We start from the raw sequence: 13,661 nt of genomic DNA on the forward strand, positions 1-13,661 counted from the left end.
AGCCAGGAGAACGATCCCAACAGCTTCATCTACTGTAGGATCCGGCCTCTACTTGCTTGCCTCCACTGAGACAGGCACCTGTGCTGGAGCGTACATGTATCACTCTCTTGTATTTTTTTTTTCCCAGTATTTTATTTCTGACAGGCATTTACAACGTTCCATTCATAGAACTAAAAACATAAAAATAGACCTTCTTTCAGCTTATAAAAGAAATATATAAGAACCTTTGACATAGACATGTCATGACATTATGTACAAGAACAACGGTACCTTCCCAGTACCGGCCTTCCAGTATTTCAGCATTGACTGTATTCCACTGGGTACAGCATAGGACAGCTAAAACCTCCACTTCTCTAATATGCTGGGACACAACTGACACGTAGATGATATAAAACAATGATGTGATAATACAAAGGGTATACAAACCTTTCTAAAGCTTTTACGAAAAGAAATCAGAAAATAGCAAAAAGTTAATAGAGAAAGCTTTCATAAGATCAAGTATAGTGCACCAGAAACCAGAACGGAGGGGGCAAGGGGAGAATGCTAGCTGGGACACAAAGACAGTGATGGATTTTGGGGGGGAATAATTTTTGTTACGTTTTAAAATATAGTCAGAGTGGATTTTATAAAATATAATCCTAAAGCTATTATAAAATTTAAGGTTTTCAAAGTACCTACTAATGTGTCAAACATCAATAGATACCATTAAAAACAAAACAAAACAAAAAGAAGGAAAAAAAAAAAAAAAGAAAAAGAAAATTTCTTATAATCTTGCTTTTTTCCTACAGGTGAAACCAAAGTGGGAAAAGCTATATAAATCTTAAAAAAAAAAAAAAGTGCTATTTTGTGTTTCGTATTTGGAAGTCTACTTAAAACCCACAAGATTTTAGTCACATTTTACCCTGTTTTAGATGTTTAAATAAAGATTTAAAATGTTAAAGAGGTTCACTTGTGTAGAACTTGTTCATAATCTATTGCAGTGGAAAAGCTTTTATAAAGGAATCAAAATACACTAGTTTCACCCACAGTAGCAGAGTGGATGAGGTCAGTTTTTTGGCCATGAATTCCCTGTCCCCTAAGCCCAAACTTTGCAAGAGAGAGTGGACCAAATGGATCTGTGATGTTGCTACACTGGCTCCAGCGAGGTTACACTCCAACCTCCATCCGAGGTGGATCGGTTTGGTCCACTACAGTCATGTAATTTTATTTTATTCTTTTTATTATCTAACTAAACTCCAGTCTCAAACATATACAATAATCCTCTTCCTGAAGAAAGTTATACCTAAATAAGAGTTTCCAGTTCATATTTTAATATAAAACCACCATTCCTATCCCTCTGCAAAAAGCTAGCCTTGTATCCTAGACGTGGAGCTACGCTAATGCTGTAAAACTCATATCCCTTTGTGCCCCTGCATCTCAGGTAAAGTACAAAAAAATATTTCTTCAAGTGTTAAATTTGGATCTCTTTTAAGAGAGTTTGGCATCTTTATAATAGTATGTAAAACTAGAGCTTCCAACATTGACATTAAATTAGACCAGCCACAGACCAAGAGGACTTAACACAACATAAATCCCAAACCTTTCCTCACACACTCCTAAAATACATGTATAGTCTCTTACATTTAAAGAGGGAAAAGTAATCAGAGTACTGCAACTGTACACATTAAAAAGGCAGTTTCCTCATTAAGGAGATGAGCCTATGACTGACATTTTACAGTTATAAAACCCTCTGTTCGTTGTGCTCTGTTTAAGCTAGTTCGCTGCATGTAGGTTAAGACATCCAGAGTAATTTGTTTTCCAGTGATTATATTCTCCCCGTACTTGATTTCAGCCCCTGATTATTTCAGAATAAATAAAATAGTGTGAAAGCCCTTGGTAACATAAGACAGGACCTTAAGCTTATTCTGTTCCAGGTTTTGAGCGTTTTACAGTTGCCTAAAGTGTGGCCACATGGCTTCGGACCAATTCAGCTGCCGAAATGGTGTGTGCAAGTGTGCAATCTATCGGGATCAGCTCTCCGCAGTGTGCGGGGGCAGGAGGGAGGGATGAGGGCAGGATGGGGAGACCTACACATCTAGGCAGGGAAGGGGACTGGTTTAGAGCTCTGTGTTCAGTTTCCTGCTAGGGACAAAGTCTTCACGCCTGACCCAGATGACCTCCTCGCCGTGGCCCTCCACGTCGCCGTTGATGCCAGAAAAGGCCGCCTGCTTCTTCAGCTGGGTCATCCTGGAGGCATGCGTGTCCATGGTTGGGCGCGGGTGGTCCCCTCGGCACGGCTGGCTGCTCGTGATGGAGGCTGCCTGCAGTCGCTCCCGAAGGTCTCGATCGGCCACAGCACCTCTCATGGCCTCGCAGTACTCATCGTCATCGCTGAGGATGTCCGTTTCCTTGATGTCCTCCTGCTCCTCATACTGAGCAAGGTCAAACTGTTCCTCTACCCAGCGGTCAGTGTCCCCACTGTGTGTGGACTGCTGGGGCTCTTTTTCAGGGCTGCTTGTGTAGACGGCATCTGAGTCAATGGTAAACCTGTTTCGGGCCAGCCGCCGCCTCCTCCTCCCAAGAGACTTGCTTGGGGCTGACACTGCGCACACACAAAGATAAAACCCCACGGGCTTTTTACACACGGTACAATTCTCTTTAAAAAGACAGTCTTCCAGGGGCCCTTTATTTAACATCACTAGGCACAAAGCAGGCAGACTCCCATGAATGACCTGTCATTCGGCATACTCTCTGCAAACAAGTCACACTTCACTCAGGTACTCAGCACAGGTCTCTCTCCAGCTGAAAAAGGGAGTTTCTGCTACTCAGATCCACAGTTGGGATAATGGCCCACAATTACTGTTCCTCCTAAGCCGTAGGCAGGCAGCCAGCCAGCACAAAGTGCATCTGTTCAGCTCAGCTTCTCACATGCAGTGCCCTGCTGTCAGCACACTGCGAAAACCACCTACCCTTACACTTTGGTATGGGAAATTGCTTTGTCCCAGGTAAAAGCAAAACCATAGGTTCCCAAGTAGCTACCTCAGTGTTGAAAATGCTGCAATAGCATTATTTATGGGGATGTAAGTTCCCTGTCCAGGCTCTGCTGCTTCCCTCCCCGCTCCCTCCCTACTAGGGGGGGAAAAAACAGAAAACCCCAATACCAGAAAAACTTTCAGAAGTTCCTTACTCAGCATCAGCTGGTCTACTAGCTTTTGCAACTGGCCCAATTAGCAAATTCACATCTTCTGTGTTGGAACATCTTCATAAGAGGCTTGTGAGGCAAAACGGGATGAATCCTGCAGCTGAAGGACCTGCAGGCATTCCAGCGCTTTACGTGCACTCACACGTAGCTCCACGGCAAGCAGGTGAACTTCCAGGTTATAGTTTGTCCCCTTCCACTAAACAGCACCTTAGCACTTCCAGTATGTATTTATTAAACTCTAGCTTGGGGGTGAGGTTACATTTTAATATTCCTGAACCTCAAAACATGCATTAAGTACGATAGCTCAGCAGTTGTAAATTTTAACTGTAGTGAGAGGTCTGGACTTTAAGAGAAGATTTTAATCTCTGCAGAATTCATCATGCAAATGTGCCAATGAGCCAAACTGAAAGAAGGTTTGGCATCTGCAGCAGATTAGCCCAATAGGCTGGTTGAATAAGCACTGTGCTAAAACAGTTGCATTTTGGCCCTTCTTTGACTCTTCTTCCATACGATTTTAAGTGTCTCTAAGGCAGATGGCTAGCAACACCCCGAGTGAGAAGCCATGCTGCAAATGTTATTGGTCTGGCCTGCCCATTACAGAAGAGGAACAGAAAGCCTGGTGGTCTACATTGCTGGATCTAATGAGCAGAAAAAAATAAACCAAACCCAAAACCAGACCAGAACAAAACATGCAGCGGTGCTGTGTACTTTTCAGTTGGAGGCAAATGTTTCTTCCCTCCATCATCTAGTGTTCTGAAAATGAAAACCTGCTTTTCCCTGGGATTCTCTCATTGGTTTTGCCTGAAGTCAACTGAAAGGGAAAATCCATGGTTTAGGACAGGCCATTTCAAGAAGAATAGTATCACGTGCATGCTTCTCAAAATGTGAGAAGTAGAAGCACGTGCCCTTTAGCAACAGAGCTGAAAAGGCTAAAATGGAGGACATACAATGCTATCTCTTCAAACAAAGCCACTCACTCAGGGGAGCTGATTTTTCTTGTGCATTTTAGTTTAAAAGTGCTAGGGTTAGCTTGAAATTCTGTACATGCTTTTAAGAAATATGCAGCAGGCTTCTGCTTTGTTCAGCTGAAACCCATCTCCAGATTAAAGTGCACAGCCAATCGATATTGACAAGAATCCCATTTCTTCCTTCCTCACTAGAAGGACTCCTCTGAAGCTGAGCCTTGAGTGCAAAGCAAGGTAAATAGAGGCAATGTAAGGCTCTCAAGGAGGTGAAGCATGGAAAACAAGCAATTTTTACATACGCAGGAGAGAACGTTAATCCTAATACACAAGTAACAGACACCACCACATGTCCTACAATGGTGCTGGGGTTACTGGGATCTTGAAAGTCTGTAGCCCTACAGTACCTGCCCTGTTCATGGCTGGCCTTGCACCTTTTAGAGCACACAATCTTTTTCCACCAAAAGGAACATATTGCTGGGATGAGGGCAAACTTTCGGTTTTAAGAAGTTGTCTTCTGTGTTTATCCCGTAAAATCGAGTGCACTGCCTTCAGAAAGTCCTTCCTGTGTTCTGGTGAACTGAAACATAGGCAAGAATATAAAAGGCAGTGTTATCTCTTGGGAACTGCTAAAAGCTCTCTGTAAATGAGAGAAATGATGGCCAGTTGTGTAATTTAAGACAGCACAAACTGACTGGCATGCACTTCCCCCAGAGAAGACTCAATTTAATACAGAATTTTCAAAGCAAAGCTAAATCAATAAGTCATTGCAATGGACATCCAAGGAAACAAATACACTGTTCATTAACAAAACATTTAGCCATTTACTCCCCTCGAGGCTTCCTTTCCCTCCATTACCTATCACACACTTCACTTTGTCCGATACACATCAAGCTGACCTGTGGTGACTAATTAAATCGTTTGTCTCCTGTTAACACACACCAAGCAGAAGTCCTGCAACTCTCTACTAGCTAGTAGTAGGAATTGGCTTGGTATCAGCTCTGTTGGATCCTGGTTTACTTGTGTACCACGTTCTTATTTGAACTCTAAAACACATCAGTGCAACCACCATAATGAAGATGGACAAAGCTTACTTAAGGAGAGAGCAACACCCTAAGAGGAGGAGTCAGAATGTGGTGGCATGAAAGGCGCCAGCTAAACATGACACATTAGCAGCTACCTGGCATAAAGATGCACTGCTGGCATTTAACTGGATGTAAATTTTAAAAGGAAAACTGTAATAAGGATATTCGCATAATGGTGCAAGGCTGATCAAATATATGTCTTTATTTTAATCCATTTAAAGAAATTCTTTCTAGAAATAAGGCTTTAACACCCTCTCCCCGATTTCCTAGCTTGCTCTTCACAGATTGCCTTAAAGCAAAAACACAGGCAAGCTGGGGTCCAGACGTGCAGCTGCCATTGAAAATACAGTAACACACTTACCTACAGCAAAGGTGAAACGTTCTTTCTGGCCTGCCTTCAGACTCAGATTTAACATGGACAATTTCACATACAGAATTGGCTTCTGCATCTAAAGTGAAAAGCAAGCAGAACTTCATATAAGTTTCTTATATTTAAACTTGATTAGAGTATTTATTCAATCATTCTGCTAATAATATTAAGTCATGGCTGAAAGGCAGCAGTGGGCAAGTGACTGATGAAACAACAGACTTAAACTTGCCAAAAACTAGTAGTATTTTATATGCACTCAGTCCCATAAAAAAATATGGGGAAAACCCCCCAAAATCTCAAACCGAAACCAAAACCCAAAAGACAACACCCAGACAAAAACAATCCAGCTTTTCAGGTATTCCACAGAGTAACGTCACATTCTACAGCTACCTCCCATGTTCTTTCCAATTTCTCTTACGCATTAGAAATGGAGCAAATTGTTTAAAATTATGAAATTTTTAATACTACAGGTTTCATATAAAGCCATCAACCACAAACCCCAAGAATTCACTAGCTCTGTTGTCTCACAGCTGCAAGATTGCCTTCTAGTCTCCAGAAGAGGAACAGAGTGAACCAGGGTCAGCAACAACTTTGCCCTGTTTTTCTAGAACCCTGCCTAGCTTCAGAAAAGTACTAACAAACCAGAGATACACAACTGGAGCTTTTGCTCCTTCATCTCTCTCTCCAGGACTATTATGGATGCTGAGGTTAAGGGTTCCTTTTTCAGGTCCCAGAAACTGCAAGGACAAACATCGGTCAGTGAATGCCCCCTAGCCGAACACCTAGAACCCTGCCAAATTCATGCAGCAGGAACATTACCTGCACTTGCCAATGCGCGAACTTGCAGTGCTTCTAAAGGTATCATGTGGCGAAAGCGGAATGGATCCCAGTCTTCATAAATTGAAGCTCTATGTGATCCTCCCTGGAAGAATTTCAAAATACCATTAGGAAATGAGACACCTTGAGATAGACACAAAGTTCTCCTGTGCCCTGTGCTCCTGCATCCAGCCAGAGACTTGCTGCAATTCTTATTTTCTCACTACAGCATTCTAGTAACCATTGTCACTGAAGTGCCTATCCATCAAGAACTTACTAAAATCCAGACAAAAGCAACCATTAGGCCAATCAATCTTATTAATGATTTCAGTAGTCATTTGAGACCAATGCCGCATTCTCTCCTCCAAGTGCACATACATGCACAAACATGCACTAGTTTTGCTTTAGTCACTCCAAAGTTATCTTGTGGCCAGTTGACAAATCATATAAGCATTTCAAATCACACTTGAGTTTATGCCATACGTGGGAACCAAAACGTTTTCTGTAATAATATAAACTATGCTCCCTATTGTAGCATGTGTTTACCATCAAGCTTAGCTTTAACTTCTAAACCCAAAATCCCCTGGTAGGATCCACTGGTTCGTATATACTGTGGGCTCATTTAATTTAGCTGAGAGCAGCCAGCACTTGCTCAGTGGCATGCAACAGCCAGGACTGAAACGAGGTCATTGTGTTTCTCTAGGAAATTTGACAGACATCAGCTCTCATATTTGGTTCATATACACTGACCAAAGAGTCAAACACAAGAGAGATGTTCAAGGTGATACCTTGTTTCATGAAAGTCCACTCCACAGCACAGAATGGATGGCACAAGCAACATGAGAGAGAGCAAAGGATAAACTAAATGAATGCTGTCAGACTGCTGCATCCAGGATGAACAGCAGGCCACTTGGCATTACCCAGAACCTCAGTTGTGTGGCTGAGAACAAGGATCACATATAAGCACACTCTAGCACCACAGCTTTATGGAAAGCAAATCTTGATCGCAGCACTACAAATGCACACAGCATCACCAAAATAGTTCATGCAACTTACAAGTTTCTTCTTCTGTTTGGAACCATCCTTGTACACAAGGACCACAGCAGTTTTGAACACTAGAGAAAGTCAAAAACAAAAGCCATGTAGTCAGTAAGGATGAGAATGGGTCTCCTCTACGCCCATCCACACAGATCTTTCAACTGCTCAGACAGCCCTTGCCTGAGTCAGGGAGGGAAGGCAGGAGTAAACCTACCAGCCCTCTTGCATACTCTTCGCAAAAAACCCAAGCTCAACAGCTTTTACCACACAAAAACAGGCTACTTCAAAGTCACTTGAAACTTCAAGAGTTTAAGTTATTATTATCAGAACAACTACTCGAACAGCAACAGTTTCATATAAAAATTTAGAAAACTTTAATCCCCCTACCTAAGTTCACCTTGGACAAATGAGGAGCATCCAGCTATGTGCCGCCAGTCGGCATGGACATGATTTGAAGTACTTGCAGGTGGGACAGAGATCTATATTGAATCAAAAAGTGAGCACCACTGGCAAGCAGAGGTGTAATCCAATTCCTCTTTTGCCACATAACCTCCACATGGAGCTGGAGTTTGTCTTTCAAGACTCCAGTTTTCCTTGCTATCTCTTTTTTCAGGTCTCAAGTGCACCCTTTGTTTTCAGACTGAATTGCATGGACACTTAATTTTGGACACCTTATGAAACTAATTCAAAGATTTTTTGGAGTAATTAAGAGTTGCTGCAATTCCTAGCAGCTTTCATGAGACCATTCAGCTTCAGGGTATGACCAGGTGCTTTCCCAGCTTATAGGAAAGCAGTCAATTTTTCTGTGTTCTTCCAGAGAAAAGCTGAAAGTCTTCACTTGTTATATGTGTTTCATATAAAACAAAAAAAAATCACTGGCTTCCTAACCAGCATCACTTTCTGGAAACAAGAAGGGAAAAGCCCATTGCCTCTAAAGAATTTAGGAACAAATAAGGAAAGGTTAGCATACTCTGCATTACCTGACATAATTCTGAAAATAAGAGAGATGTGTGATTTAGCCAATATAAGCTATCATGTACCTTTCCAGGGGACCATACTTCAATTCAGTGGAAAGACCTTGAGATCTGTGCCAGCAGCAGTCTCAGTTTCTAGTTAGGCCACCCAAGAGAGACATCTGCTTGGAGGGAAACAGACCACTCCAAAGCAACCCACTGGGAGTCCTGGCTTAGCTTTTAAGCACTTTTTAAAGCTTAGACAAGTTCTTTCTGGCAGAAGGCATGAAGAAAAAGGCAAAACCTCTGCAAGCCCCCATCACATTCTACAGGATGTGAAGCAGAGTTACTTGTCATTGACCAGACTACTGATCTATATCTTTTCAGAGACAAATACCTTTCTATATAGTTCTCAGTTCATAGCCTTGGATACAGGTTAAGGTTTCTTAAGAAACTCTTGCACTATTATAGCAGTTGCCTCCAAATTCTTCATCAGTTCTAGATCAACACAGAGAATTTGACCATTGCAGCAGAGACAAATACAGTTTTATGTTCCAACCAACCTTGTGGACAGCAATGCTCAACTACCTTCAACAAATATCTGCAAAGTCATGCTGACAATCTTTTAGGCACTGAAAATAAAATTACTAGGATACAAACCAAATGCTGCCAGCTCAGGCTCCTTCTTCCATTTCCCCAGTGAAGCAGGAGGATTCAGCCATATCACTGTATTATGCAAGAGCAAGTCTCCCATTGAAAGGTCTGCAACCTGTCAATACAAAGACATGCACAAAGACACAACGTGTAATCAGTTCAAGTAAGCTTACTTGAATTTTCAGTTCAAGAAAGTTTGATTGAAATTTATTCCCAAACGAACAATAAAAAGCCCCACATGCAAACTTTGGGAATATTTCATCAGATGACCGCAAGCATGTGCAAACAGGCTGTGACAGTGAGCAACGGATGCATGTAAACCCTTAACTGGCGAGCATAAATTAGGAAAAGTCAAATTCAGAGTCTGGCTCTCATAATTTGGTGGGAACTCAGGGCAAACCTCAGATATTTTCCTTGAATTTTTTTTTTCTCCTTGTCCATCTTTCTCCCCACCAGCTCCTTTTCATTTTGTTTGAACATTCAAGCATGGCCCTCATCCCACACACACAGTTTGGGGTAAAATTTAGAGACCACATTATGTGAAGCAAAGCACTTCCTCCCTACAGTTGCTATGGCTCTTGATTTCACCCTATGGCTCATCTGTGGAAACCACGTTGCTGGAAACAGACTAATATAGGAGTTCATAACAGTTGTTGAGAGATACCTACTAATACTGCAGCAACCAAATCTTTCACTTTGACTTACAGTCTCCGAGACTGACAAATGAAGGACTATTCCCAGTCTACGGGCTACGTTATCCCATTCCCCAACCCTCCTCCCAGTAAAGTCTGACTTTTACCAAAGAACACCACAAACATCATCAGTACAACAATCCGAGGGCTCCTCAATAAGAACAGCAACACTAAGAGATGTGCTAACTGCCTCCTTTCCCAGATTAACACCAGATTACTCTCCCAACAAATGTACTGACATGCTGTCTCTACCACTGCTTGCCAGCACCAACCCTTGTCTCTCCCCTCTACCCATCACCAGATCCTCCTTGCTGCCTCTATCCAGCTCTCATGCTTCTCAATTCTGTCAACACTACTTCAACACTACTCAGTTCCAGACCTCCTTTGTTTTGTAGCCCAATGCCTCTTACATGTGTAACTTCATCCTGGCTGCTAGCAAAACCCCATTACCATTACTTCATACGGTCATGTCTCTCTCCAGCCTTCACCCACATCGGCCCTTTAAGTGTTTCTACCTCTCTTGAGTCTTCCTCAACCTTACTTCATTCCCTTTTTACTGCCCACCACCCTCCTTCCCTGGGCTGCTGGACTGCAGACCTATGTTTTACCAGTAAATGGAGAGTCCAGGTCTCAGCCTGAAACTTCAAGATGCCTTCCACAGGTTTCTGAGATGGTCAGCCAGTACTGAGCCACACTGGATCTTCACGTTTGCATATGTGCCATATGACACATCTAGACCGAAGTCCAAGGCTCTCTCACATATCAAGCCCACTAACACACTTTCTAAAAGAGAAACAGCAGTTTCTCACACACTGCACCTCACATTTTGATCTCTTTTAAAGTGACTAAACAGCTAAGTACAGACTTGCCTCAGCATGACAGTCCACTCAGACTGGTGGGATGAAATTATTTATGTGAAATGAAAAACAACAAGGTGCTTGGTTTACAGCCAGCATGGCTTCACTAAGGGGAAATCCTGCCTGACCAATTTGGTGGCCTTCTATGATGGGGTTACGGAGCTGATGGACAGGGGCAGAGCAGTTGATGTCATCTACCTGGACTTGTGCAAAGCCTTAGACACTGTCCCACACGACACCCTTGTCTCTAAATTGGAGAGACATCAATTTGATGGGTGGACCACTCGGTGGATAAAGAACTGCCTGGATGGCTGCACGCAAAGAGTTGTGGTCAATGGCTCGATGTCTGGCTGGAGACCAGTAACGAGTGGTGTCCCTCAGGGATCGGTGTTGGGAGACATGGCATGGAGACCTCATAGCAGCCTTCCAGTATCTGAAGGGGGGCTATAGGGATGCTGGGGATGGACTATTCATCGGGGACTGTAGTGACAGGACAAGGGGTAACGGGTTCAAACTTAAACAGGGGAAGTTTAGATTGGAAATAAGGAAGAAATTCTTTACTGTTAGGGTGGTGAGGCACTGGAATGGGTTGCCCAGGGAGGTTGTGAATGCTCCATCCCCAGCAGTGTTCAAGGCCAGGCTGGACGAAGCCTTGGGTGGCTTGGTTTAGTGTGAGGTGTCCCTGCCCATGGCAGGGGGTTTGGAAATAGATGATCTTAAGGTCCTTTCCAACCCTAACTATTCTGTGATTCTATGATCCACATAGATGTGGAACAAGGAGAGCTAAGGCATGGACATCATCATAGTGAGCTGCAGGTTATGATGTGATTTTGACTCAAGCACAACATTGCTTAATTCATGTTGGTGAATTAACCCACTGCTTCTTTAGATTGGTCCCACTTGCTGAATCATACATGGAAAACCAGTTTTTGAATTGGATTGGGATTTACCCTTTTACACCAGGATCCACTTAAATGACACAACAAGAAAGGTAAATACTTGATACAACTTAACATTCATGCTACAGGCACCAAAATAACAGCCTTTGTCTCTTAAATTTCATCATATTACCTCTTTTTTCTCCCCTGTTTGCTCTGCTATGAGTTGGTCAAACACTGCCCCATATTCTTCATGGATTTTTTGCATTTCATTAATGTGGCTGGCAACTTTGTTCATTGTTTTTATGGCCACTAGAAGAAAGAGGGAAAAAAAGTATTTTTAAGCCTCTGAGAGGAATAAGGAGGAGTAGGGCTACAGATCAGAGATAAAACAGGGAAAAGCAACTTAGGCTAGCTGCCTACCATCAAGGTGATAATGCTCTTCACTGTCTACATCAGTCAGAGCAAAGAGCTCCTTCAGCAGGAGAGGGTATTTCAGTATCCGCTGGATGGGTTTGATGAGGTAAGACTCCAGTGTGGAGGAGTGCTGTCGTCGAGGATTCTGAGCATCCAGAAATGCCTTGAAAGCAGTGTCTGTCTTGGCTGGAAGATTAACATGAAGCAATTGGATAAATCAAAAACTGTAAAAGCTGCTCTGATAAAGTGACTTTTCCAGCTTTAAATTCATATATACAGAAACATTTTGCAAGTAAGTGCAGATTTATCAAGTCTACAGTATTGGATTTATGCATTTCGGGTTTTAAGTTACTGAAACTTTGCCACAGATGTGCTATTTATGATTTAACAGCAAGCACCCACCTACTGTATCAATACATATAGTTTTTATTTTCACTATCCACAGTATATCTGTGGATAGTGAAAACTGAGTTGACCTTGCAACTATTTTAGAGTAGCATGAATTGTTTTAATCATCTGTTTCCTTTAAGAAAAGGCTCAAATTGGATATTTTTAAGAAATCAATACTCATGAGTCTGGCCTGACAGGTATGCCTGTAATATTGGCGAGTTTGGTTATCGTTATCTCATTAAACCTTAAAATGCAGTACTGAACAACAAAAATCAAGAGCTAGTATGGAGGCAGCAGGGAGCGAACATCTGATAGTACACCATATTTTGGAGCACAGGAAGACTGGACACCTGATTGCTATCATCTTTTCTATGTGACTGCTACTGAATTTATGAAAGTACCATATTCTTTGTTGCTCCCTCCACTGGAGCATAAACTTGAACAATAGCAAGAGATATGGAGAAGGTGGCTTTTTTTTTTTAGACATTAAAGTTATTCATTGCAGGAATATTTCCACACAATTGCTTTTATTAGGGCCATGTTCTCTACCAAGGTTGGGTGGGTTTTTTGCAGACAGTCACCTGATTTCAATAAAGCAACTTCAGTTTCAAATTCAAAAGCCACCTGCACATCTTCTGAGGACACCAAATTACACTTGAAATACACTCCCAGGCTTATCCAAATTTATCACTGGAATAAAATGTCGAGTTCTGTTTGTGCCATAATTCAAATACAACCATTTCTCATTTGTAAATACAGTTAGCAATGAAAAAACAAAGCAAACCAACCTTATCTACCTAGTCTACAGTGTTAACATTAAGGTCTAACAAAATAATGCCAAAAGAAAGCATGGATGTGACTAGCAACAAATCATTTATTCATGCATTCGACAGAGCTGCCAAGTATTCTTTGCAGAATGGTAAATAAGAATTTATAAGTAGAAATGACCAAAACAAAAAAAATGTTCACAGAAAAAAAAAAACAAAAAACAAAACAAACAAACAAACAAAACCTGAACAAAACCAAACCAACCAAGAAACTAAAACAAACACCAAAACTTCTGATTGTCAGGCATCCAGATGTTCTTTGAAAAAATAGGAGCTCCTCCCTAATGACATTGCCTCTACAACTGGAACCATTTGTTTATTTAATGTCTTGGCCAAAAATGAATTGCATGAAGCACTGCTAACTCCAAGAGATTAACTTTCACAGGGGAAAAAGCATTACTCCAAGGCAAGGAGGCTCATGAGCATTTATAAGCCAGACCACAGTTCATTTATCTTCATCTCAGCAAGCCAAGCTCTGCTAGGACATAGAAATTTCTTAGCCAAATTGGAACAAAGGTGAGAGGAAGAATAGAGGGGAGAC

The 13,661-nt window shown here is 41.9% G+C and overlaps 1 protein-coding gene across 4 annotated transcripts in view; it reads right to left on the minus strand.

Annotated features, from left to right (window-relative positions):
- Positions 1-288: 288 nt before the first annotated feature.
- TIAM1 (TIAM Rac1 associated GEF 1) overlaps positions 289-13,661 on the minus strand; it is a gene marked incomplete at its 5' end in the record, with an annotated part of 84,715 nt that continues 71,342 nt past the window's right edge. For all 4 annotated transcript variants that reach the window (XM_080613087.1, XM_080613088.1, XM_080613086.1 and 1 more), the window contains 8 exons: positions 289-2,581; positions 4,551-4,723; positions 5,590-5,677; positions 6,418-6,520; positions 7,471-7,529; positions 9,066-9,174; positions 11,680-11,798; positions 11,910-12,089. In XM_080613087.1, the coding sequence (XP_080469213.1) occupies positions 2,097-2,581; positions 4,551-4,723; positions 5,590-5,677; positions 6,418-6,520; positions 7,471-7,529; positions 9,066-9,174; positions 11,680-11,798; positions 11,910-12,089 (1,316 nt within the window). In that variant the 3' untranslated portion in view covers positions 289-2,096. The remainder of the gene's footprint in view (positions 2,582-4,550; positions 4,724-5,589; positions 5,678-6,417; positions 6,521-7,470; positions 7,530-9,065; positions 9,175-11,679; positions 11,799-11,909; positions 12,090-13,661) is intronic.

Source organism: Psittacula echo, assembly GCF_963264785.1.
Source record: "Psittacula echo genome assembly, chromosome: 3".
NCBI classification, from domain to species: domain Eukaryota; kingdom Metazoa; phylum Chordata; class Aves; order Psittaciformes; family Psittacidae; genus Psittacula; species Psittacula echo.